Here is a 24,136-nt window from a genome sequence, read left to right as displayed (position 1 = left end):
TGCTGCAGCTAATGTTTGAGAGCCACTACCCTAGGGAATCCGGGGTCCCTTCGATGCTCAGCCACCACCCTGATGGCTACAAGTTAGTAAATGCTGGCATTTGTCCCCCAAAAAAGACTAGAGTGATTCTTCCCAGAGGAAAGGGACCCATGGGAGAGGAATTACAGCTTGTCACACTGTGTGTCTCCCAGGGTTAAGGAATTTGCAGGTCAGAGTCCCCAGCCTGTGCCGTCCCTGCCCTTGAGGAGTCTGACTGGGTCAGGAATGGAAGATTCACTGACTAATTTGTCTAACAAGCTTCAAAGAGGATTCAGCCCCCGGGGAAAACAAACCCTGTAACACACGCAATTATAGTCACCAAGGCCCCCACATGCACACCGAAGACACTCATGCCTTCTCTGCAAGAAGTGTTGCTTTTTTGGGGAAATAACTTCCTTCTTCACTACCTACTCTCCATGAGAAAATGAGATTCAGGGAAGTTGACCTCTGTGGTGGGCCCACAGTGTGAAGCCTGCACGGACCAGTAAGTGTTGCAAGAAATAGGGAAAAGACGTGGCCAAATGGAAAGGGCATTACTATTGTGAAGCGTGTGGTAGGGAACACCCCATGACCTCTATGAAGAAGTCACTCTAGGGGCTAATTTCTTTGGAGGGTGAAGGTATAGACCACTTGTTTGAAGTCCTCATTGGTTAGTGAGTTTTGACTTTGGCCATAAGGTTGATGGAGTCAGTGGCGAGGTAGAGGAAGAGGTGATATCCGCAGTCCTCCCTTTGACATCATAGTTTACAAACTGATGCCCCCAGGTTCATAAAGAGCTTTAGACCCTTTACTGTGAAATCTTGATCTCCATTTGCTCTTTTTCCTATTCCCTGGCTCCAAACCTTGAGACCCTCATATTGACTCAGCCTAGACAAACCCTTTCCGAGGCCTTCTTAGCCACTCCCATTAGCTTGTGGGAACATCCCGTTTCTCTAAAAGACCTGCTCTTACTCCTCCCACTTCACACTTATCCATGGTTCTTATTATAAACTCCCAAGAGTGAAGGGTCTGTGTGCCTTGGTATAAAGGGCTTCAGGGTATAAAGACTGGGGATGCTTGGGTAACATGGAAATTTAAGGGCACAGAAAGACCTAACAAATGTCCCCCATGGGCATCCTCCCCTTTTACTACAAAAACATCCTAGGAGGCACTGAAACTCCCATATTCCTTCCCCACGGTTCCCCTTAAACCCACGTGGGGGTCAGGTCTCATCCTCAAGCAGCGACAGGGGCGTCTTGCAAGATGCTGGAGCCATTTCTTCACCTCTTCTGGCCCTTGTTCCTCTTCCCTAAACAGTAGGACCCCTCCCCTGTAATAATGTGCATTCCCCACGCCATCCCTCTGCCCTCTGTTGGCCCTGCCCAACATCCATCTTTCACGCTGGGCACCAGGGAAAACCGTGGTACAGATCCTGTCACTCCCGTGGTGGAGGTCTCTCCACAGCCCCAGCTCTTCCCCCCACCCCCCGCTCCCCACCAAAGCCCCCAGAGGTGTGTTCCCTGGCTGCCTCTCTGCACTCCCCTGTGGCTGACCCCATCACCTACTTCATGCTCCTTCCGGGCGCTGACAATGTCGGTCCCACGCTGCTCTGACCGATGTTCCCTGCTCTCTTCTCTGCCAGGAAAGCCCCCACTCAATGACCGCCTGCATAACTGCTTGCCCGGGGATCACTTCCTCGAGGAAGTCTTCCCTGACTCCGACCCTGCAAGGCACCTCTCTCCCTGCATTCTGCCCTTCAGACTGCCTTCAGCTTCTTGTTTAATTCACCGTCTTCCAACAGCACGTTTCCGGATCCACCTCCTCCTCTGGAAGTCGGGATCCCTGAGGACAAAGACCTCACCATTAATCTTCATATTCCCAGCAGCTAATGCTCAGCCCATCCCAAGGAAGCCCTTCTTGGAAGGACGGCCTCAGGGCTTTTCAATGACTGAAACAGATTAATTCGATTCTTCTCTACTTCCCGGGATGGCTCCACAAAATTTCCCGCTAATGCTAGACACTAGAAGCTGAGCGGGACAGTCAATGACATATGGCTGTTTACCCCATTTCTAAAGTCTAACCTCTGCTCCAATGGTGAAAGGTAAATGGGCATAAGGTGAAATGTGTGTTAAACTCATTATTCATCATTTCAAAACCCATTTGAATCCTTAGTCAGCTGCTTCTGCAACTGCAGGTGGAGCTTCATGAAGAAGTTGTCACTGCAGTGCATTTGAATTCTGGGAGTCTAGGAACACACCCTGCAGCAGCCAGACCCCCTGCTTGGCCAGTCAGAATAAGGTTGGGTCTCATTAGCTTCTCTCCCTCATGTCCATTGTTTTTTCTCTGAGTATTTTTTCATTGTCTCAGTCTATGTGTTTGACTGGAGGAAGCAACATTTGTGTATCCCAGGAATAAAATCGTCTCTCTGGTCAAACAACTACGTAGTTACTCTCACCAAAAACATGTCCTTTCTAAACCCGGAAGGCTTGCACGGACTGTATATCACATTCTTTAGGAGCACGATGTGTGGCTGAGAACATATCCAGCTTCAGGCGCTGCCCCTTCTTCACCACTGCTCAAATCAGCAAAGGTCATGGAAGGGATTTTGAGGAATCTCGTTTCTGGTGCTCATGAAAAACTTGAAGGAGACAGAAATTGCACCAGGCTGTTTGCATATGAGTCCAAAAGTTGATGGTCAGACATGCAGTGATGCCTAGACCGGCACTAGGAAGGGTGACAGGAGACATTTACCCAGTATCTGCCTGTCACTGACTGTCCCGTTCAGTTTCTAGTGGCTAGAATCAGTGGGCAGTTTTGTGGAGCTATGCTGGGAGGTGGAGAAGAATTGGATTAGGCTGTTTCCCTTATTTAAAAACTCCTGGGAGCCGTCCTTCCGAGACTGATTCTCATTATTAGTGAAAAGTGGACAAGAATATGGTGTCTGTTGGGCTCCCCAACACAGCATATCCAGAGAGGCGTGACTCAGTACTATGTTATCTTCCTGGTCTTTACTGTGCTTGGGAACCCACTCATCATCCTGGCCGTCAGCTCTGACCCCCACCTCCACACCCCCATGTACATCTTCCTCTCCAACCTGTCCCTGGCTGCCATTGGTTTATATTATATGCCAAGTATAGAATGATAGGTAGGAATTAAGAGAAGCAAGAGGAGAGTGCTTTGGGCAGCAGGAGCAGCTCTTCAAGGACTGCACAGGTGTAGGAGAGGACGGTTCATCCAGGCAAAGGGAATCGCTTCAGGGTGACCAGAATTCCATGTAAGAGCTGAGAAAGGCTGAGGCATGAAGCCAGAAGGCCAAAGTGGGGCCAAGATTTACCAAGGAGTTTGGGTGTTTTTGTGACATGCCAGGAAGGCGCTGTAAAGATTTTAGGGAAGGGAACGATAGGTTTAGATTTCACTTTGGAAGTTTAGGTGAGGTGGCTGTGTGCCTTGACCTAGTAGGTTAGATCTAGCAGGAAATGAGATGGCTTTCCACTTTCCTAACACAGTGGACACTACAGCTCGTGTTAGGGCTTTTCCCACACATTCTCTTCTATTCTTAAAACAAATGAGGATGCAAAAGAAAGGACCCCATTAGTTGAAAGTGACAGGAATCTTTGACAAAACTATCCTACTTTAAAGATGAATCATGACAATTTGCTTAGAATACCACTCAAGTGATCAGAAGCTGCCAGAGATCGTTATAAATGGCCTATCCCCAAAGGGTCAGAGTAAAATGTTCATCCATAGCTAATTTGGGCACAATATGGCCATGCTTATCATTCCAGAGAAACTATCTGCTTTGGATACTTTTCATTATTGAGATATAATTAGCATATAAAATTATCGGACTTTCAGGTGTATGTGATAATGATTTGATACTTTCATATATTGCAAAATGATCACCACAATAAGTCTAGTTAACAGCCATCACCACATAGTTACAAAATTGTCTCTGCTAATGAAAACATCTACCATGTACTCTCTTAGTAACTTTCAAATATGCAGTACAGTATTGTCACTAGAGTTACCATACCATACATGATATCCTCATGACCTATTTTATATCTCGAAGTTTGTGCATTTTGATCCCTTCATGCATTTTACCTACCCCTACCTTCTTACTTTGTTTTTATACCTAAGAAGACTGACAAGTAATGACAGCCAATGGTGACCTTTTTCCTTCATAGTGAGGGGCATTATAGAAAAGTGAGGGTGCAAAAATACTTCTAAGAAGGCAAAACTGGACACTGAAGATTATTTTATGGCCTCATGTTATTCCTTGTTTCTGGTACTGTGTCCCATTCCCCTGTGTCTGGATACTGTACCCTCGGGACCTGGAGCAAAGAGTCGGGGGTAGGTGGGCTCAGGATGACTGCCCACATTTTCTCAGCCTGATTCTATCATCTTAGTGTGAGTACCCGGTCAGACTCGCCTTTCAGGCTTACCTCCTGGGACAATTTCTCCCTCCCCCAATTATTTAATGAGCACCATACAGGATATGACTCAAAATTCTGGGTGTGATCTTTGTAGCATTTTATGGCACTGAAATTGTTTACACCTTGGTCTCCAGGCTTTCTGTGGGCATTTTCACCAATCCTGTCACTTCACAGATGAAGAGTGTTTGTCAAGTCACGAATATCCAAGAAGCCCCTGAATGCATCCTGCAGGATGCTGATGGGTCCCCAGTGTGCTGATCAGTAAGCATTTGTTCATCTGGGTTTATTATTTAGTGAGAACATTTTCTTTTTCTCTCTTGCTTTTTTTTCCCTTGAGAAGTATACATAAATTCCACCAATCTTGCAATATTCTTTTCAGATAGTTGATCAAGCCTCTCAAATCTTCTCACCTTGAGAAGCGGTCCCTCCAAGGTGAGAAGATTTGAGAGGCTTGATCAACTACATTCACCTCATGTTCCACATTTGTGTTAGAGCGATGATGGACCATTTTATTTTAAGGTCCAAAGTTGCTCTTCACTTTTTATATTAGATGATTCTAAATAAAGAGGATGAGTGACTTCCCCAGACACCAATGAACAGGGATTGATCAATATTTTGAAGTGATGCATTTAACAACTTACAGAATGTAGGGTTCCTAAATTTTGTAGTGTTAAGGCTTTTATGCCCAACACTTCACTCCAAGAAATAAAAAAGTAGAGAGACTGGAGAGTCTGTTCAGAGTCTATTATTTTATTAAGGTATCATTGATACACACTCTTATTAAGGTTTCACAAGAAAACAATGTGGTCACTACATTCACCCATATTATCGAGTCCTCCACCCATGCCCCACTGCAGTCACTGTCCCTCAGTGTAGTAAGATGCCACAGAGTCACTACTTGTCTTCCCTGTGCTACACTGTCTTCCCCATGATCCCCCCACACTATGTGTACTAATCATAATACCCCTGAATCCCCTGCTCCCTCTGTCCTTACCTGCCCTCCCCACCCCTCCCCTTTGGTAACTGCTAGTCCTTTCTTGAAGTCTGTGAGTCTACTGCTGTTTTGTTCCTTCAGTTTTGCTTAGTTGTTGTACTCCACAAATGAGGGAAATCAGTTGGTATCTGTCTTTCTCGGCCTGACTGATTTCCTGTTCAGTGTCTGTTTTATGCTCTTTCCCTTCCTCAATCATCCAGCTGATGGGCCAGTCCCATGCAACCAGGAAATCAAACAAGTGTCTCAGTATTTTTCCTTCTGGGATTTTCTCAAAACTCAGACCATCAACCCCTCCTCTTTGGGCTGTTCCTGTCCATGTACCTGATCACCATGCTGGGGAACCTGCTCATCATCCTGGCCGTCAGCTCTGAAACCTGCCTCCACACCCCCATGTACTTCTTCCTCTGCAACCTGTCCCTGGCTGACATTGGTTTCACCTCCACCACAGTCCCCAAGATGCTGGTGAACATCCAGACACAGAGGAAATCCATCAGCTACTCAGGCTGCCTCACCCAGATGTGTTTTTTCATGGTTGTTGGAGGAATGGACACTTTTCTCCTCACCGTGATGGCCTATGACCGGTTTGTGGCCATCTGTCACCCTCTGCACTACACGGGCATCATGAGTGCCCATGTCTGTGGCCTCCTGGTGCTAGTGTCCTAGCATATCAGCTTGTCAAACTCCCTGATGCAGAGTCTGTTGATGTCACGGCTGTATTTCTGCTCCAGATGGGTGATTCCACACTTCTACTGTGAACTCGCTCAGGCCCTCACGCTTGCCTGCTCAGACACACTCATCAGTCACATCCTGCTGTACATGGTGACTGCCTTTCTGGACATTGTCCCCTTCTTGGGGATCCTTTTCTCCTATACCCGGATTGCATGTTCAATATTGAAAATCCCATCAGCTAAAGGGAAATGTAAGGCCTTTTCTACCTGTGCATCTCACCTGTCTGTGGTTTCTCTATTCTATGGGACAGGACTTGGTGTGTATCTCAGTTCCAATGTATGTTCCCAGAAGGGCATGATTGGCTCGGTGGTGTTCAAGGTGGTCACCCCCATGCTGAACCCTTCATCTACAGCCTGAGGAACAAGGACGTGAAGGGGGCCCTGGGAAGGCTCCTCAACCGAGCAACCTCATGTCTGTGATGGATCCACCTGGGCTGAGGAGTCTTGTGGGCAACCGACAAAAACTCTGATTCTGACGTTATTTCTCTTGAATCTCTCAAATCACCTTGTCCTTTCATCCAGGCCTGAGGGATCTATGAATGTCCTGTCTTAGATTTTACTATTTTGAAAACAACTAAAATCCCATGAACTTCTTTGATGATATTTCTATTCTAACTATTGTCCAAAAATTATGTCCTGGTTCCTAATTACTTCCATGCTGGTGAGTTCTAAAATTCAATCTGAAGCATTTACTATACCTTTGTTTTCTCAAATGTTGGCATCGAGGGCTTAAACTGTTGATGTCTCATGTTAATTCATTTATATGTGTTTCATGGTAGAAGTGTGTTGTTTATGTGTGTGTATCACTGTAACTCCATCTGGGAAACCTAGCACAAAATACCTTTGCAACTGAAATCAGGCAAAGGGAGAAATAAAGTGGAAGAAACATGTTTATTTCCTACAAGCAGTCATCCACTTCCATTCTCCCACATCTCTCAAAACCCAGCTGCAGGAAAAGGGACCCCACCCAAGCTCTCCAGTCCAGTTGTGCCCTTGGTCATCCTTGTGATTACCCGTTGGTAAGGAGATGGACTCCTTCTCTCCACCCCTTGGAAATACCTATTGACATGGAGATGCACTAAGGCCAGGCAAGAGGTTCTGGAAGTATTGCAATTTTGCCCACAACCCACCTTTCCAGAAATCTCACCTCATAATCTGCTTGTTCCCCATCTTCTGGAATGGGCCTTGCCTGAGAAAACTGGAGCATTGTAACCAGACTAATAGCATACAATAGGATACAATAGCAGCAGCAGTAAAATCATAATGATCCTCAAGCCGGAGGACCCTACTAGGTTCAAAGTCCCCTGCGGATTAAGTCCATGGCCCGCCCATTCCACAGGCAGGCAGTGACTGAACAGGGAGGGAGTTCCATTCAGAGCAATCATCACGCTGACGCTGCAGCCACGGGGCGGGTCCAGACCACAGGGGCCGTGAAAGAAAATAAACTTAAGGGCTATAAGATACACATTTTAATGACACCAGCATAGGCAAATCTTGTCCTTCAGGTAGGATGCATGCAAGAGAGGTGTCCTGTGATAGGACAGTGGCAGGAAAATGGGATCTTGTCCTGGTCTAGTGTACCGGACTTTCACCCCAATTAGGCCAAAGAGCCATAATGGCTGCCGTCAGCCAATGCAGAAGAGCCGGATTCTCTGAGGTGCGAGGGGCACTTTGCAACCGCAGCCTGATGGAAGGAAGAATCATCGGGGAGGCCAGTCTACTCATTTCAGAACCTGACATAACGATGTTTTCCACCCCCATATCCCAGAGAGGCAAAATCCGAGTAGGCAGAGGCTCCAGTGCCGTCTGCTGATCCTGGACGCTCGTGTCCACCAGCTCCTCCAAGCAATGCTGAAGTGTCTCTCTCTCCTCAATAACCCTTTCCACTATCTCAAAAAAAGGCATCCCACAATCCCAGCTGCTACATGGCCCCCCAGGCCCTCTTAGCAGTCTTCTATCCCATGGAGGGCTAATTCCACAGCTTCCAGTATCTCCACCCATCTCTAGTTCTGGGAAGGCCCCACCACTGCAGGAGGTGCTTTACCCTAGACCAATTCCCCATTAGGGCCCCCCAACTGGAAGCCCCACAGATAGGGGGCTTCTGGGGGAATCTGCACCCTCCACCACTGCAGCCACTGGGGCCTCCCCACCATCCACAGGGAGGGTCTGGGCATCTCCCCACCATCTCCAAGGGCACACCACCCAAGGTCCACACCCATGTAGAAAGATTTCGAGTTCAGAGGCCCAGCCAACTACTGCCACGTGTAACTAAGCGGGGAAAGTCCCGGGGCAAAATACCTTTGAAACCAAAATCAGTCAAAGGAAGAAATAAAGTGGGAGAAACTCATTTATTGCCTACAGGCAGTCACCCACTTCTGCTTTCCCCTGTTTCTCATGACCCTGCTGCTGAAGAAGGGACCCCACTCAAGCTCTCCAGCCTAGATATGCCCTCACTCGCCTTTGTCATTACCTGTTGGTGTGGAGATGGACTACTTCTCTCCACCCCTTGGAAACACTTATTGATATGCACTAAGGCCAGGTGTGAGGTTTCAGAAATATTGCAATTTTACCCACAATCACCAACAGTGTTATGTGTGGTTTTTTGACTGAATAAAATGGGTTTAAAATATAATTGGTGTTTTAGTGGGAATTGTATATTAAGCCTATGCTAACTGCTTTCTATTATTTAATGTAACCTTTCTCAAGAGGAATGATTACTGTCCTCATTTTGGAGGTTAGGAAATTGAGACTCTAAGAGCTAGAAAAACAACTTTTCCAAAGTTACAGAGGGACGAAGTGGCAAAACCAGGATTCAAACCCAGAAGTCTAACCATGAGCAGATATTCTTACCTAGCAGCTGAACAGCTTCTCACATGAATTTTGATGTGTATATTTCTATGGTGGATTTTACTGCTGATTGACAATATTTCTGATCATCCAATCTTATTGAACAGCCAAGAGAATTGCATTTCCTTTATCCCTTGAAATTAAAAGTGGTAATAATATGTTTTGATTTGTTCAAGAAAATAGGAGTGATGCATCCCTTCTAGGTTAAAACAATATAAGAGCTGGTACATTATTCCTCATGGCCACTCTTTCCTTGATGCAGATATTGTGGAAGCAGATCTGGGAAGCAGTCAACCATGAAGCATTATAGGTGTTCTCAATATAAAGTTAGAAATCTTAAGAACAGCTATAAGAAAGCCGATGGAACATGGAGCTTTATGGACAGCCAACAAGGAAGAAACAGTGTGGGTCTTTCTCAAAATATTAAACATTGAAAGACCATATGAACCAGAAATTCCACTTCTGCATATTTATCTGAAGGAAATGGAAACTCTATCTTTCAAAGACATCTGTACCCCCTTGTTCGCTGCAGCAGTATTTACAGTAGCCAAGACATGAAACCAACCCAGGTCTCCATCAGTGGATGAATCAATAAACAAAATGTGATAAACATACACACACACTGGGATATTATTCAGCCATGAGAAAATTGCAGATCCTACTATTTGTGACCATTAGTGACAACATGGGTGGTCCTTCAGGGCATTATGCTAAGTGAAATAACTCAGAGAAAGGTAAATTGGTAAATTGCATATGATCTCACTTATATGTGTAATTAAAAGAAACAAAATCAAATTCATACACACAGAGAACAGATTGGTGGCTGCCTGATGTGGGGAGGAGGATGAGAAAAAAATTTACAAACTTTCAGTTATGAAATAAATAAGTCCTGGGGATATAATGAACAGCATGGTGACTATACATAGTAATACGGCATTGTACACATGAACGTTGCTAAAAGAGCAAATCTTAAAAGTTCTCATCACAGGAAAAAATAATTATAACTACATGTGGTGATGATGGATGTTAACTGTACATATTGTAGAGATCATTCCACAATATATATAACTGTCAAATATTTATGTTGCACACCTGAAACTGCTATGATGGTATATGTTAGTTATATGTCAACTTTTTTAAAAAGGTGATCCAAACGTCCCAGGGGGTGGACTATAGTGAATCCCACGTTTTGTTATCCAGATCCTCCTTCAGGTTTAAGGAATTATTGTTCCAGGTGTAAGGACATGACAAGGAGTCCCTTAAGGAAAGTTTGATTTCTGCAAAACCAAACCCTGGGACCAACTTTCTGTGACGTTCTTCTTTTGAAGAATCTTTGGAGATCGCATTGGGTAATTCTAAAAAATTGTCCAATGCCATGGGCATGCACTGGTAGCCTGTGCTCAGCCAGTGGCTGGGAGCAGCCCAGGAATGACCTCAGTGCCCACACCCTGGTGATACAGGGGGCTGTCAGTCAGTGGTTCTCCCACAGCATTAAGTCTGGGTGGTGTGGCCTTGGGTGGGGACGCTTCCTTTAGCAGAGCACAGTTTTCTAGGAGGATGGCTGAGTGCTGTCAGATGGCAGCGACTATCACTGTGTTTATATCTTGGATTTCAGTTTCTTATTAGTAAAGTATTCACACTTGAAGACCATACACCCAGTGTCATCTACAATATTTCTAAAGCTGTTTCAACTCAATCGTCTTAGAACTTTTTCTTTACAGCTCTTCTGTATTATTCAGCTCTCTATACACACCTACTCAGGGGTACTTGGGTGAAGAATGTTTGAAGAACAAAAATATTAGAGATATTAAATCCATGATTATTTACAGTTGTGTAGCCTCCAGCACTCAATACACAGAGCTCATAATTACCCAGATAGGTCCATGTAACCTCAGCCCCAAAGGATTTCCTAATAAAGCTTGAAGAGTAAGAAAAGGAATGCATGGTCCGGGAAGAGCCTGGGGCTCCCTTTCCTCCCTGTACTCCTCACTTCCTTTTGCTTAAGACACATCTCTGGGCTTTCTTGTTTCATTAATTTACTATTGTAAAATGTATATAACAATTGACTATTTTAACTGTACACTTCTGTGGTATTAGATATCTACACATTGTTGTACAACCATCCCCACCCTACATCTCCAGAACTTTTTCATCACCCCAAACTGAAACTGTGTCCCCATTAATCAATAAATTCACATTCTTCCCTCCATGCGGACCTACCAACCACCACTCTACTTCCTCTATGAATTGGACTATTCCAGGTGCTTCATAAAAGTGGATTCAAAAGTATGTGCCCTCTTGTGAATGACTCATTTCACTTTGAAGAATGACTTCAATATTCATCCATTTAGTAGCACGTGCCGGAATGCCTTTCCCTTTCACGGTCCTTGCACTATTCCATTGTCTGTATAGACCACAGTGTGTTTATCCATTCATCAATCGATGGACACTTGGGGTGCTTCCAACCTTTGGTGACTGTGAATAATGCTGCTGTGAGCACCTTTGTACAGTTATCTGTTGGACTCTCTGCTCTCAGGTATTTTGGGTATATGACCAGGGATGGAATGCTGGATAGTATAAGCACTCCACTTTTAATTTTTAATTTTTTGTATTTTTACTAATGAGTTGGAATCTTGCTGGATTTAGTATGAGGCTCCAATTAGTCTTCCTGAGTGAGCATTTCCCCTTTTCTCTGTTCCTTGTAAACATTTCCCTAAGGTTGGATTCATCTGTCCTTTGGTAAAATTACAAATATATTTTTATTCTTAGGTAGGGAATTTGAATACACTGATTAAATGTCTTTATTAATAAGGTAATATATGTTTAGCTCTTCGTGATTAAATTAACTTCCTGAGCCTGTTATAATTGGTCATCAATTCCTAGAATTGACCCTCTTCTTTTATGTTTGTATAATATTCATATTTTTATAACATCCAGTTACTGATTTACATCTCTATATTCATGTCTCAGTTTTATTCAATAATGATATTTGTATCTTTTCTTATTTTCTCAGTCTTGAAAGAGATTTATAGGTTTTATTAATGATGTCAAGAAAAAAAATTTGAGCTTTATTGATACTCTCTACAGTACTCTTTTTCATTGAATCAGTATTTATCTTTAACTTCATTATTTTCTTCAACTAGCTTAGATTTACTATGATGCTATTTTTCAGACTTAGATTGGAAACTCAGCCTATTGCTTTCAGACCATTATTTTTCTTAGGAAAAGTAACATTATAATGTGTAGTTCTCTCTTAATATATTAAATTGTTTTATATATATGTATAAAAATATGCATATTGTGTCTAATATATACTAATACATTAATATATTACTAAAACTTATTAGCAATACATGTGTATGCTAATATACATATGCTAACATGTGTACATGAACTTTAATCATGTATGTAGTATGAAAAATGAATGAAATGGGAAGGATCATTTTCATAAAAACTTGGGAAAATATGTGTGCTCTGAAAGGTCCTCGCCATCTTTCCTTGGGAATATATATTCCACTTTCCCTAGATATTTCCCAGCGGACACCTGTTGCTCAAACTAAGTATTAAAAGTGCCCCTTTCAATTTAAAAAAAACCCTCTTTGGACAGGAAATTAAATACTCATCTGCTCACAATGTACTCAAGAACATTAAGGGGCAAGAAATAAGTAATGTCTTGATTTGAAGGTGGCATCTAGACCCTCCTAACAAGTCTAAACAAATGAGGGGAACAGGGAAGAAGCGGTGAGTGACAAGCAGGAGAGGGCTACGGGGGGCTGGTTTCTCAGGGACACAGTGAGACTGCTCCTGACCCAGAGCCCTGGGGCTGAGGGGGTGAGAGGGGTGCTCTGAGGGATGACAGACAACCCCGGAGGGCCGTGCCCTGGGGGTGTGCAAAACGATGTTCCATTTCCTTCAGAGCCATGCTGAGGGGAGCACCTGTGAGAGTGGAACGCGGGCGTGCACATAAACCACGGGACCGCTGATTCAGGCGTTTGGGTGGCATGCTGGGGTTTTGCTGCCTTTTCCAGTCCGCTGAGCAGAAAGGGCAGCACGGGCCTCGCCATCAGGCTGCCGTGCGGACAATCCTCCACAGCGCCCCCTTAAGGTCCCTTTTCCTCAGGCTGTAGATGAAGGGGTTCAGCATCGGGGTGACCACCGCTTACGCCACCGAGGCCACCGTATTCCTCCCCGGGGAAGACGAAGCAGCCAAAGTGAAGTACACAGCTAGGCCTGCGCCATAAAACAAGCAAACCACTGCCAGGTGAGAGCCACAGGTGGAGAAGGCTTTGGACTTCCCCCCGGCTGAGGGGACTCTCAGAATGGAGGAAACAATTCTATAGTAGGAGAAAATGATTCCAGAGATAGGGAGAAGCCCGGAGATGGTCCCAATGAGAAATATGGCTATGTTACTGGTGGAGGTGTCAGAGCAGGCGAGGCGGATAAGCTGAGGGACGTCACAGAAGAAATGAGGGATTTCCACATGTGTGCAGAAGCCAAGTTTGGACACCATCAAGCAGTGAGTCTGGGCACCCAAAAGGCTGATGAGAAATGACAGCAGGACTAACAAGCCACAGAGGTGGGGCCTCATGATGGCTGCGTAGTGCAGGGGGTGGCAGATGGCCACGAACCGGTCATAGGCCATCACAGCCAGGAGTAGGCTGTCCAAACACCCAAAAAGAGAAAAAAAGGACACCTGAGTGAGGCAGCCTGCATGGGAGATGGACTTGCTGTGGGTCTGGATGTTCACCAGCATCTTGGGGATGGTGGTGGTGCTGAAACCAGTGTCAGCCAGGGACAGGCTGGAGAGGAAGGAGTACATGGGGGTGTGGAGGTGGGGGTCAGAGCCGACGGCCAGGATGATGAGCAGGTTCCCCAGGACGGTGACCAGGTACATGGACAGGAACAGCCCGAAGAGGAGGGCCTGCAGCTCCGGATCCTCTGAGAGGCCCAGGAGGAGGAATTCTGAGATGCCTATAAGATTCTGAGGTTCCATGTACGTAGGACACTTGTTGAAAAAAAAGATATAGTAAGAATAAACGAAACAAGAATGCAGGTACTGAGCTAATTGTGTATCTTTTATATTTTTTATAAATACATATATACCATTTAGAGTATACAATATATATTTTATAAATACATAGTGTAAAATATATTGGTATTAACATACATTGTATATTGTGTGAAATACAAGGTGTAATAAATATTTTAAATGCATGATTGATACAAAATATTATATTGGTTTCAGGTGGACAACACAGTGATTAGACAATTCTATACTAGATGCAGACCATAGTAAGTGTAATCACCAACTGTCAACATACAAAGACATTACGATATTACTGACTATATTTTGTACACAGTACTTTCATCCCTATGCTAACTTACTTTGTAATTGGAAGTTTGTCCCTCCTTATCCCCTTCATCTTTTTCGCATCTCCCCTCTTCAGCCCCTATGGTAACCACCAGTTCATTCTCTGTTTTTATGACTCTCTTTCTGTTCTGTTTATATTTTATACTGCATGTAAGTGGTATCATATGGTATTTGTCTTTCTCTGCCTGACTTATTTCACTTAGCATAGTTCCCTCTAGGTCCATCCATGCTGTTGCAAATGGCAAGTTTTCATTCTTTTGCATGGCTGAATAATATTGCATTGTGTATATATAGGCAGTAAACTGGAATATTTGCATTAGCAATTTTTTGCCTTGATATCTTCCCAGGTAGGGGGAAAAATACATAACTGAAACTTTGTGTTCTTTGTCCAATATCTCCTCATTTCCCCCACACCCAAGCCCCTGGTAACTATCATTTGATCTCTCCTTTTATGAGTTCAACTTGTTTAGATTCTACATATAAGTAAAATCATGCATTGTTTGTCTTTCCATGTCTGGCTAATTTCATTTAGCATAATACCCTTCAAGTTCATACATGTATCACATGAAAGGCTGAATAATATTCCATTGAATGCCATATACAATATCCATCCCTACATGATTCCACTTTTAGGCACTCCAGTTGCCCAAAAGCAAGCACTTTTCATGAATTTGGTGGATGTATTTTCATTTCAATACTGCTAGAACGCATAATTGTTTTATGTGCCCGTCATCTGTTGTCTTCAACCTTACCTAAATATTATCATTGTACATATATTGTTCCTGAGTTCTGATTTGCAGCAACACAGTGTTTTAAGACTCTCTGTGAAGTATATATATGTATTTCAAACACTTTGAATGATACATAATATTATTTGAAAACTAAATTTAATTCATCAATTCCTTATTATGATACATGTAAGAAAATTCTTGTGCCTCCTTCTTTAGCACACAGTGACAACTTCTGTAAGACATATGCATGAAAGAGAATTGATTTTCAAAAACTGGCAATGTGCAACTTCACAATGAATTACCAACATGTGTTTTTCCAATAGGAAAGTCAGACAAATTCCACTATATGCTCTTGTTGTCAAGGCATAGAAAGAGAAAGATCTGTCTAGCAATGAATCTGTCTTTACATGACAGGTCTTCATGAAAATTCACATATTGTACAGGGAATAACATTTCCACACCTAAGATTTCCAAAAATGGTTTACAAGATGCATGGCTGTGCATAGAAACTCTGTGATCTACAGTAGTCAGGCAATAAAGGTCCCCATGAACCCTCGGCCCATTCCCCTACAGGTCCCAAGGGAAAGAATCAATGGTTCTGATTGCATTTCCTCATTTACAAGTAAGGCAGGTTTGAAAAGAACATAATCACTCTGCTTTGGTGAGCACAGAGCCCTCAGATGGGAACCAGGAGGCCTTTCACAGACTCCCACATCTTTCACATACTAAATGTGGAGTGTGGGTAACTCTCTCCAGCTCCCTGTGCTGGTGTCCCTTACCCGGACACCCGGAGGCTGACTCCCAGCTCTGGGACATCGGCAGCACCTAGCAGAGGTTAGCACTTGATGAAAAATCAGTCATGGTTTTCAAATCACAATTTGAATCGTTATTGGAGAAGTAGGCTTATTGCTAAAACACAATCCCAGGAAAGGTTTAATGGACTTTTATTCAAATTACATGGCAGAGAAGTAGAAGTCTATTACAGTCCAGGGAATTCATTCATGGATTGACCAGAAGTCCTAAAATGTACCTCAGCCCTGCAATAAGATTTATTCCCTCATTGAGCATTGACTCCCCTATACAGAATTTTATTGTTGTTAACAACCATTTGATCAATAAATATGAGAGATACCCTCACAAAAAAAAAAAAGTACACATTTCCAATGGTAAAATAAATAAGTAACCGGGATGTAATGAATAGCATAAGGAATATAGTCAAGATATTGTAACAGCTTGGTATGGTGATAGCTGGTACCTAGAATTGTCATGTATATAAATGTTGAATCACTATGTTGTACACCTGAAACTAATGTAATGTAATACTGTGTGTCAACTACCCTTCAATAAAAAATAATTATCTACAAAAAAAAAAAAAAAGATTTATTCCCTTCCTCACTCACTCTTTTTTGACACTTTCATTTTTAAGAAAATAGCCACATTTTTAATGGAATACTGTTGATTCCATTAAATGGAAAATAACAGGGCTCCTAGGACATCTGTGACAGAGATACACGCAGCAGGGTGTTATCTTTCATCTAGTGCTGTGGGACATCACTGGAAGGAACGAAAACACACAGTGTGTAGAGGCCGTATTGAGGCTCTGTTCTGGAGAACGAGGGATGCATCTAATAAATATTTAATAGAGATTATTGTCCTTGTAGCCTACACAGTGCCAGACAAGGTGTATACTCTGAGGAATCAGAAATGAATGAGATTCAGTTGTTTCAATCCAGGTGCTCAGAATGCACTTGCATAAAGCTCACAAAACTAAAATGTTTTCTTGGGGATCTGAAGAAAAGCAAACCTTCATAATACAGCATATTTTACTTGATTATATGGCATGTAGTGATAATAATAATAATGTCTAAAACATAATTTACCCTTACGGCATGGACCCACCATGCATTTGCTCACATATTCCGTAGTCACTATGCTTAATTCCTAAAAAGTGCTGGTGAATCTCGTCTAGCGCGGATTAACACATAGTCTACAGGCACACACCTGATCATCTACATTTGCTCTCTTACAACACTAAACTCTGTTTTCTACCTTTATCTCGTATCTACCTACCACTTCAGCATTTTATTAAAAATAATAATAATAGAGAAATGTGGTTTCCACATATAAATCAGGTTTAAAAATCAAATGAATATTCATATTTGAACTGACTGTGTATAGTTCATAATGCATTAACAAAACCGAAAGCTTCTGTGATGACTGCCCTTGCACTGTTCACCATGTAACTTATTCACTATGTAAGAATTTGTACTCCATGTAAGAATTTGTTCGTTATGCATCAGAAGATTGGAGACTGACGAAAATTGGGCTTGGGGTGGATTAATGATTGTGCATTGAGCATTGACTCCCCTATACAGAGATTTGTTGTGGTTAACAACTATTTGATCAATAAATATGAGAGATGCCCTCACAATATATATATATATATATATATAAACACACTTCCAATTGTAAAATAAATAAGTAACCGGGATGTAATGTATAGCATAAGGAATATAGTCAAAATATTGTAACAACTTGGTATGGTGATACCTGGTACCTAGAAATATCATGTATATAAATGTTGAGTCGCTGTGTTGTACACCTGAAACTAATGTAATGCAATGCTGTTGTCAACTACCCTTCAATAAAAAAAATAAAAATAAAAATAAAAATAAAAGTGCTGGTGAATCAACTGAAGATCAATTCAGATGACAATGCTGATGTTCAGAGATACTTGATATCTCAAGAAAAACATGCCCTGTGTCACAGTGAGTAATAAACAGATCAGACAGATTTAAAATTACATGGATCTCTGAGGCCCATGTACTGTTTGATCACTCTGTGTCCGTATGTACATCAGAAGGTTTAAGCAGAGGCCCAGAGCTCTAAATTTCCCGAGGTTCACCTTTTCATTGTTTCCTAAGAATATAAATCGGCACTCTAGCTTCATGTCTCCCTTAGAGATTGGCAGCAGTTGAATTACAAGAATACAGTAGGGACAGTTGGAACAAACCGAAGGAGCACAGCAAAAGGGGGCTTCCCCAAATTATCATGTTCCAGCAATTTCTGTGGCCTCCACGTATGACCTCAGGTGACCTACCTTGGCTGATACATCAGGGATGACACACTGCTCTCTGATGGGGTCTAACAGGGAATGACACCCAAAGGAAGAGAACAGTGATGAGTGGGTCTCTGCCTATAAAAGACTAAAAAGAGAAATGACAGGCTAAGTGAATAGCCGAGAATATTATCACATGTCCTGTGAATGGAGTCTGACATTTGGATTCAAACCTGACTTCACTCTTTTCTACCCAAGACACACAATTATGTTCCTGTCCTTCACTGTAACATGATAATACTCCAATGCCAGTCTTTTTTGGACGTGGTTATGCAGGTTAAAGGTAATAAGCTACATTTTTAAAAAATCAGCTCAGAGCTTGACACTTGGAAACCCTGGTAAAAGATTCAGCATAGTGTGCTTAATATCATCATTTCCACCATCATGATCCCCACCTTCACAATCATTTCAGTGCTTAGTGGGCAGTAGTTCCTGATCTGGGGTGGGGCAGGGGGAGAGATGTCTGCCGGAGCTACAACCAGTGTGCGAGGAAAGCAAAAGCATGCATGAGTTCTTGTGCCCACAACAGAACCAGGGATTTCAATCTCCCTGGCCTCTGAACTGGAAGGTGGCATACTGGTGCCCTTCCTTATGGCTGTTCCAAATGCTTGTCCTGATAAATAAAAAGATGTTCCTCTAGCCCCTCTCCATCCAGTAACCCTCAAGTACTCACTGGGCTGCTCTGTGTCTCTGCTGGGCATGACCAAGGGCTGATGAGACAACAATCACTCTCCTGCCTGGAAGGCAATGGAAACGCAGGCCCTGCCCTCAGGACTGGCAGGGAGACTGACCCACGCAGACAACGATTCTGGGAGGAGAAGACATGGCTGTGAGGCCCACACGACTGGAACAAGCAACCTGATGTGCAGGAAGACAAGGGTTATTATCTACCATTGTGTGACCTTGGGGGCTCAGTGCACAGAGCTCAAAACCACACCGATGGGTCCCTGTTCTCTCAATCTCCAAGGACTTGCAGGTATTAATGGAAGAGGAATGGAGAAAAGTGAGTGTCCTTTTAGAGTCTGGACCCTTCTCCCAGGAGAAAGCTCACCTGTCCTTCTGACATCCAAGTTATAGGGGTCTTATAAAAATCATACTTTTTCAATAAAAAGGGATCAATATGTCACCTGAATCTGCAACTGCATTGAATCAATCACGAGATTTAGAGAGACTTTGATCTCTTATCCTAGGAATCTACTATATTTCCTATTCGTCGGTTGAGATTTATTCCTCCAAGAAGACCTTCTATTTTCTTTTGTGCAGTCCTGGTTTGTGGTATACCTGTTAGAATTGGAGGTGGATTTTTTAAAATTTTTTAATATTTTTGCTGTTTTGAATATTTTGGCCTTTGGGGTGAAACAATGCATATTGGAGAAAAGCCCAAGTTTTCATTTTTCTTGCAAATTGATGTATGCTGTTATATTAAACAACTATCTATGTAGTCAAGTGGAAGTCACAGATGTCTACAGTCAAAATGTAGGCTAGGGCAGTAGTCACCTCACGGCTCGATTATAAGAGGTTCTGATTCCAAGCTTGCTTACCTGAAAATGGCAGGATTCTGTTACTCTTCGGCAGTGGGTGCTAGACATCCCTCGGCTTCTTGTCACAAGGGCTTCTCCACTGGGCAGCTGACAGTGTGGCAGCTGCCTCCCATCTGAATGAGTTTTGACAGAGTAATAGAGGCTGGCAAGTTGAAAATCTGAGCCTTTTTACTCATTACAGTTGGAGTGACACTGCAATATTTTCCCAAGTATTACTCATTGGATGCAAGTCTCTAGATCTAGCGAACACTCCAATCACTGGGTGCACACATGGCCTTGAATATGGATGGTAGCAGTAATAGGGAGCTTCCGAGATGCTCTGCACCAACAAGCCCTGACCTGCTATCATTAATTTCAACTCTGAGCACAAGACCCCAGAGATTCTCTCTTTCTAACAGACACTAACCTTCATGTCACCATCTTCTCAACAAAATTTCCTAGGGAAGAACTGGCACATGGAAGAACTTACTCTTTTAGTATTTCTGCAAGCCCTGCCACGGTGCTTGTGGACCTGCCATAGGGAGTACCCCTGGTTTCTCTTATACAAACAGGTGCTTTCACCTTTGCCAGGAGAAGCCACCGCTAGTTCAGGACCAGTTCCATAAGCGTCTCTAGAGGATTCTGATTAGGCTCATCTGTCTCCAAATATACTTTCTTAAGAACCTTTGTATTTCAACTCTCAAGGTCTTTTCCAATACGTGATTTTTGACTCATCTAGTGAAATAAAGGTGATGTATGATTTATCTTATCTATTACCTTATCTTTGCAGTCCTTCTGCTCAGATGTCTCTGTATGAGGAGCTCAGAGTTTGATTTCTCATTAGCTGATAGGAAGAAAACTTGAATATTTACCCAATTAACTTGCAAATGGTCCAAAGTGTGCTCCCTCTGTGTGTGTAAATGGCAAAAGAAAATTTAGGAAGCTTACATGACCCAGTGTCAGGAGAACAGAAAACAATTTGAGAAGGAGGTGTGAGTGTCAAGACATTCTACAATGCACAGATAGGAAGAAAAATCTAATATTAAATTTTCACGATATTTAACTGAAGTCATTTCATAATGGGAGGAGCCAATTAGATACTGAGTTCATAGTGAAGTTGTAGGCAATTTAGTTTCATGGTAAAAGGCAGCGTTCATTCAACCAGTTATGTGACAGCTTCTCAGAAAGCCAGATTGCTACCTCAGAAACTGTATGAAGCATCTCTAAAGGAAAGGTTGATGTGTATGCGGGTGCCTGGGTGTGCAGCAGAAAACAGAAGGAGCTCAAAGACAGATTGATCTTAATAGAAGAAAAAGAAGCATGTACGAACTGGAATCCTAATGAGGCAGTGACAATGACAGGGAAGATGTTCCCTTTGCTGAGGTCATAGTCCTTTGCTATCCTTGAGTAACAAAAATGAAGATAGAGTGTTATTTTATCAAAATGGCTTGGATGACAACAGTCTACAGCCACAGTTAGAGCCACACAGCCACTGAAAACGTACACCTCTACTATGAACTCAGTTGTATGCCCTTGACCAAGAAATATGATTAACTCGCTTTTTTTATCCTGAGTACAATTTGTAACCTTCCAATTGCATCTCACAATGTAGTTTTATTCCCTATGTTCTGATTTATTAGTCAGGGTTCAATCAAGAAAAAGAAGAGCCACACTGGTTATTTTAATGAAGGTAATTTAATATAAGTATGGCTAAATAGTTACTGGAATATGAAAGGCACATAAGAAAAAATGTGGTCACACAGAGTCATCACTGAAGGATGTAGTGACAGCCCCATCGGCTAAGGGGTATAGGGAAGTGGTTGGGCATTAGGGTGTGGTGTCCTTTATTGACCATTATTGGAAGAACCTGAAAAGAAGCCAGAAAAATCAGAGCAGTAGTCTGAAAACTCCAAGTCCCAACACAGCATCACAACTTTAAGTATAGAAAAGTAAGTTTGGAGCACAATCACAATAGCTTTATAAACCCATATGTAGACATGATCTGCTGCAGAGCTTGGAGGAAGATGTGAAAACTTGACACCAGGACTGTTGAGAAAAATCACCTTGGCTGTTGTTAAGGCAAATGCTTTTACATCTTCTCCTTTATGAGCTCTGACCACATGATGGTCTTTAGGATGAGACTGTGACCAGTAAAGAACCCAAACACAAGTCATGTTTGAATGAAATGTCTGAGAAACTCCAAGAGTCCTGCACCTTGGCTATACCTTTGACCCAAAAGGGGTGCTGTTAAAAATGTCCACACTTTTTCCACTCTCCAGTCTAATTAAATCTTAATCCTTGGTGGTGGGACTCAGGAAGATGCTTTAAAGTTCATCAGTTGCTTCTAACATATAGTCTCTCCCATGCAACCTGCATCAATAGTTTTGACTTAAGCCAAAGTTTTATGGAAAATAGACATAGAGTGAAAATGGTTGATATAAATTGGATATATATTTAAAAAGAGAGTTGTGAACTTCTGCAGGGTGCCTGCGTCATGGGTGACAAATGCAGAAGATTCCATACGTGCAATAGGATTCCACTCAGCAGTGATTTCGGTGTACACGGGATCCCAGAGTACTACCTTAATCCCATCAAATATGTGTCAAATATACAATTTTCAGATAATATAAACCAAAGGAATGAAGAACATGAGCTACAAAAACCATGTGACCAAGCAGGCATTTTTGACAATTCCAGATGTTTGATTTTACTGTCTTTTCTAATCTCCAGACCAAAGAAAAAAATGGTCGAAGTTTAAAATGGGACTATTCTGTTGAAGAGCTTCTGCATGGCCCCCTTGAGGTCCCTGTTCCTCAGGCTGTAGATGAAGGGGTTCAGCATGGGGGTGACCAAAGTGTACACCACTGAGGCCCCTGCACACTTCCTGGGTGCATGTGAGACACTTGAGCTGAGGTACACCCCAAGTCCTGTGCCATAAAACAAGCGAACCACTGACAGTTGAGAGCCACAGGTGGAGAAGGCTTTATACTTCCCACTTGTTGATGGGACTTTAAGAATGGAGGAAACAATTTTGTAGTAAGAGTAAAGGATCCCTGAGATTGGAACACCCCCCAAAGATGGCACCAATAAGATAGATGAATATATTATTGGTGGAGATATCATCACAGCTCTGCTTGAGGAGTTGTGGAGGGTCACAGAAGAATTGATGAATTTCCACCTTGGTGCAGAAGGTAAGCTGTGACACCATCAGGCAGTGCAGCTGGGAGTCCAAAAGGCTGATCGAAAGAGACAGCAGGACCAGCAGGCTACAGAGGCGGGGGTTCATGATGGTCACATGGTGCAGGGGGTGACAAATAGCTACAAACTGGTCATAGGCTATGACAGTCAGGACTACACTGTCCAAACATCCAAAAAGATTTTAAAAAGACAACTGAATCAGGTAGCCCACATAGGAGACAATTCTGCTGTGAGTTTGAATGTCAAAAATCATGTCTGGGACTGTGGTAGAAGTAAAACCGAGGTCAGCCAGGGACAGATGGAGAGAAAGAAGTACATGGGGGTGTGGAGGTGGGGGTCAGAGACGATGGCCAGGGTGAGGAGCAGGTTCCCCAGGACGGTGACCAGGTACATGGACAGGAACAGCCCGAAGAGGAGGGGCTGCAGCTCTGGATCTTCTGTCAGTCCCAGGAGGAGGAATTCCATGACTTCTGTTAGATTTTGTGGTTCCGCATAGCAGAGACACCTTATGAAATAAAGATGGAAGCTGATATAAATGGAACCAGTTTTCAGGTACCCAACAGTCTGTCTATATTTTGAATTCAAATGACTCACAAATAAAGTTTTCACATGTAAGGACCACGCCCCATTAACAAAATCTCTCATTTGTAGCAAACACATTCTTCTTAGAATTCCTTTCTCACTGGTATTTGTTCCAATCCCCTGTTTCTAGGTGTGTCCACTTTGGAAAGATTGGGCCAAAGAAATTAGAGGCACGAGGATATATAGAGATTTAAAAAGTCCATCAGTAGAGCAGGATCTTTAAATATCTCTGCAGCTATTGTTGTCCATTCCTCTGTCAGAGCAAAGACCCGGGTCCTCGGGATTAAAAGGAGAAACACACACGACACCCTGGTAGCACAGTGCAGAGGCTCATTCAAACCTGATTGAAGCACAGGGTATAGAATCCCCATAGAACAACCATTATCGTGGAGGAAGTCGCTAGTCCTAAACATACTGATTGGAGGCTTTCTGGAGTAAGATATTTCTAAATATGAGCAGGATTAAGAAGCCCTCCCTTGAAATAAACCCAGTTATTAAAAGACAAATAATAACAAGAGAAAAAGAAAAGCACAGGGCTTTCCTAAGCCCCCAGTGTGTGCAAGCTGTACGGACTGCATTGCGTTCCTGTGAAG

At 42.9% G+C, this 24,136-nt stretch overlaps 1 protein-coding gene and 2 pseudogenes across 1 annotated transcript; 1 reads left to right on the top strand and 2 right to left on the bottom strand.

Moving 5' to 3' along the window:
* The first annotated feature begins 5,664 nt into the window (after positions 1–5,664).
* Positions 5,665–6,596, top strand: LOC118920787 (olfactory receptor 7D4-like; annotated as a pseudogene).
* Positions 6,597–13,182: 6,586 nt separating this feature from the next.
* LOC118920781 (olfactory receptor 18-like) lies at positions 13,183–14,016 on the bottom strand. The gene has a single exon (XM_036902171.2). The coding sequence runs from the start codon at positions 14,014–14,016 to the stop codon at positions 13,183–13,185; it is 834 nt and encodes a 277-aa protein (XP_036758066.2).
* An 8,501-nt stretch (positions 14,017–22,517) lies between these two features.
* LOC118920978 (olfactory receptor 18-like) lies at positions 22,518–23,426 on the bottom strand (annotated as a pseudogene).
* Between the last annotated feature and the right edge of the window lie 710 nt (positions 23,427–24,136).

The sequence above is a fragment of the Manis pentadactyla genome, chromosome 12 (assembly GCF_030020395.1).
Source record: "Manis pentadactyla isolate mManPen7 chromosome 12, mManPen7.hap1, whole genome shotgun sequence".
NCBI classification, from domain to species: domain Eukaryota; kingdom Metazoa; phylum Chordata; class Mammalia; order Pholidota; family Manidae; genus Manis; species Manis pentadactyla.
The sequence above is the reverse complement of the archived record's forward strand: the minus strand, read 5'-3'. Positions and strand labels throughout refer to the sequence as shown.

Bases quoted from the DNA above. Each gene is read 5' to 3' on its own strand.
- LOC118920781 (XM_036902171.2), bottom strand. From the start codon at position 14,016: ATGGAACCTCAGAATCTTATAGGCATCTCAGAATTCCTCCTCCTGGGC.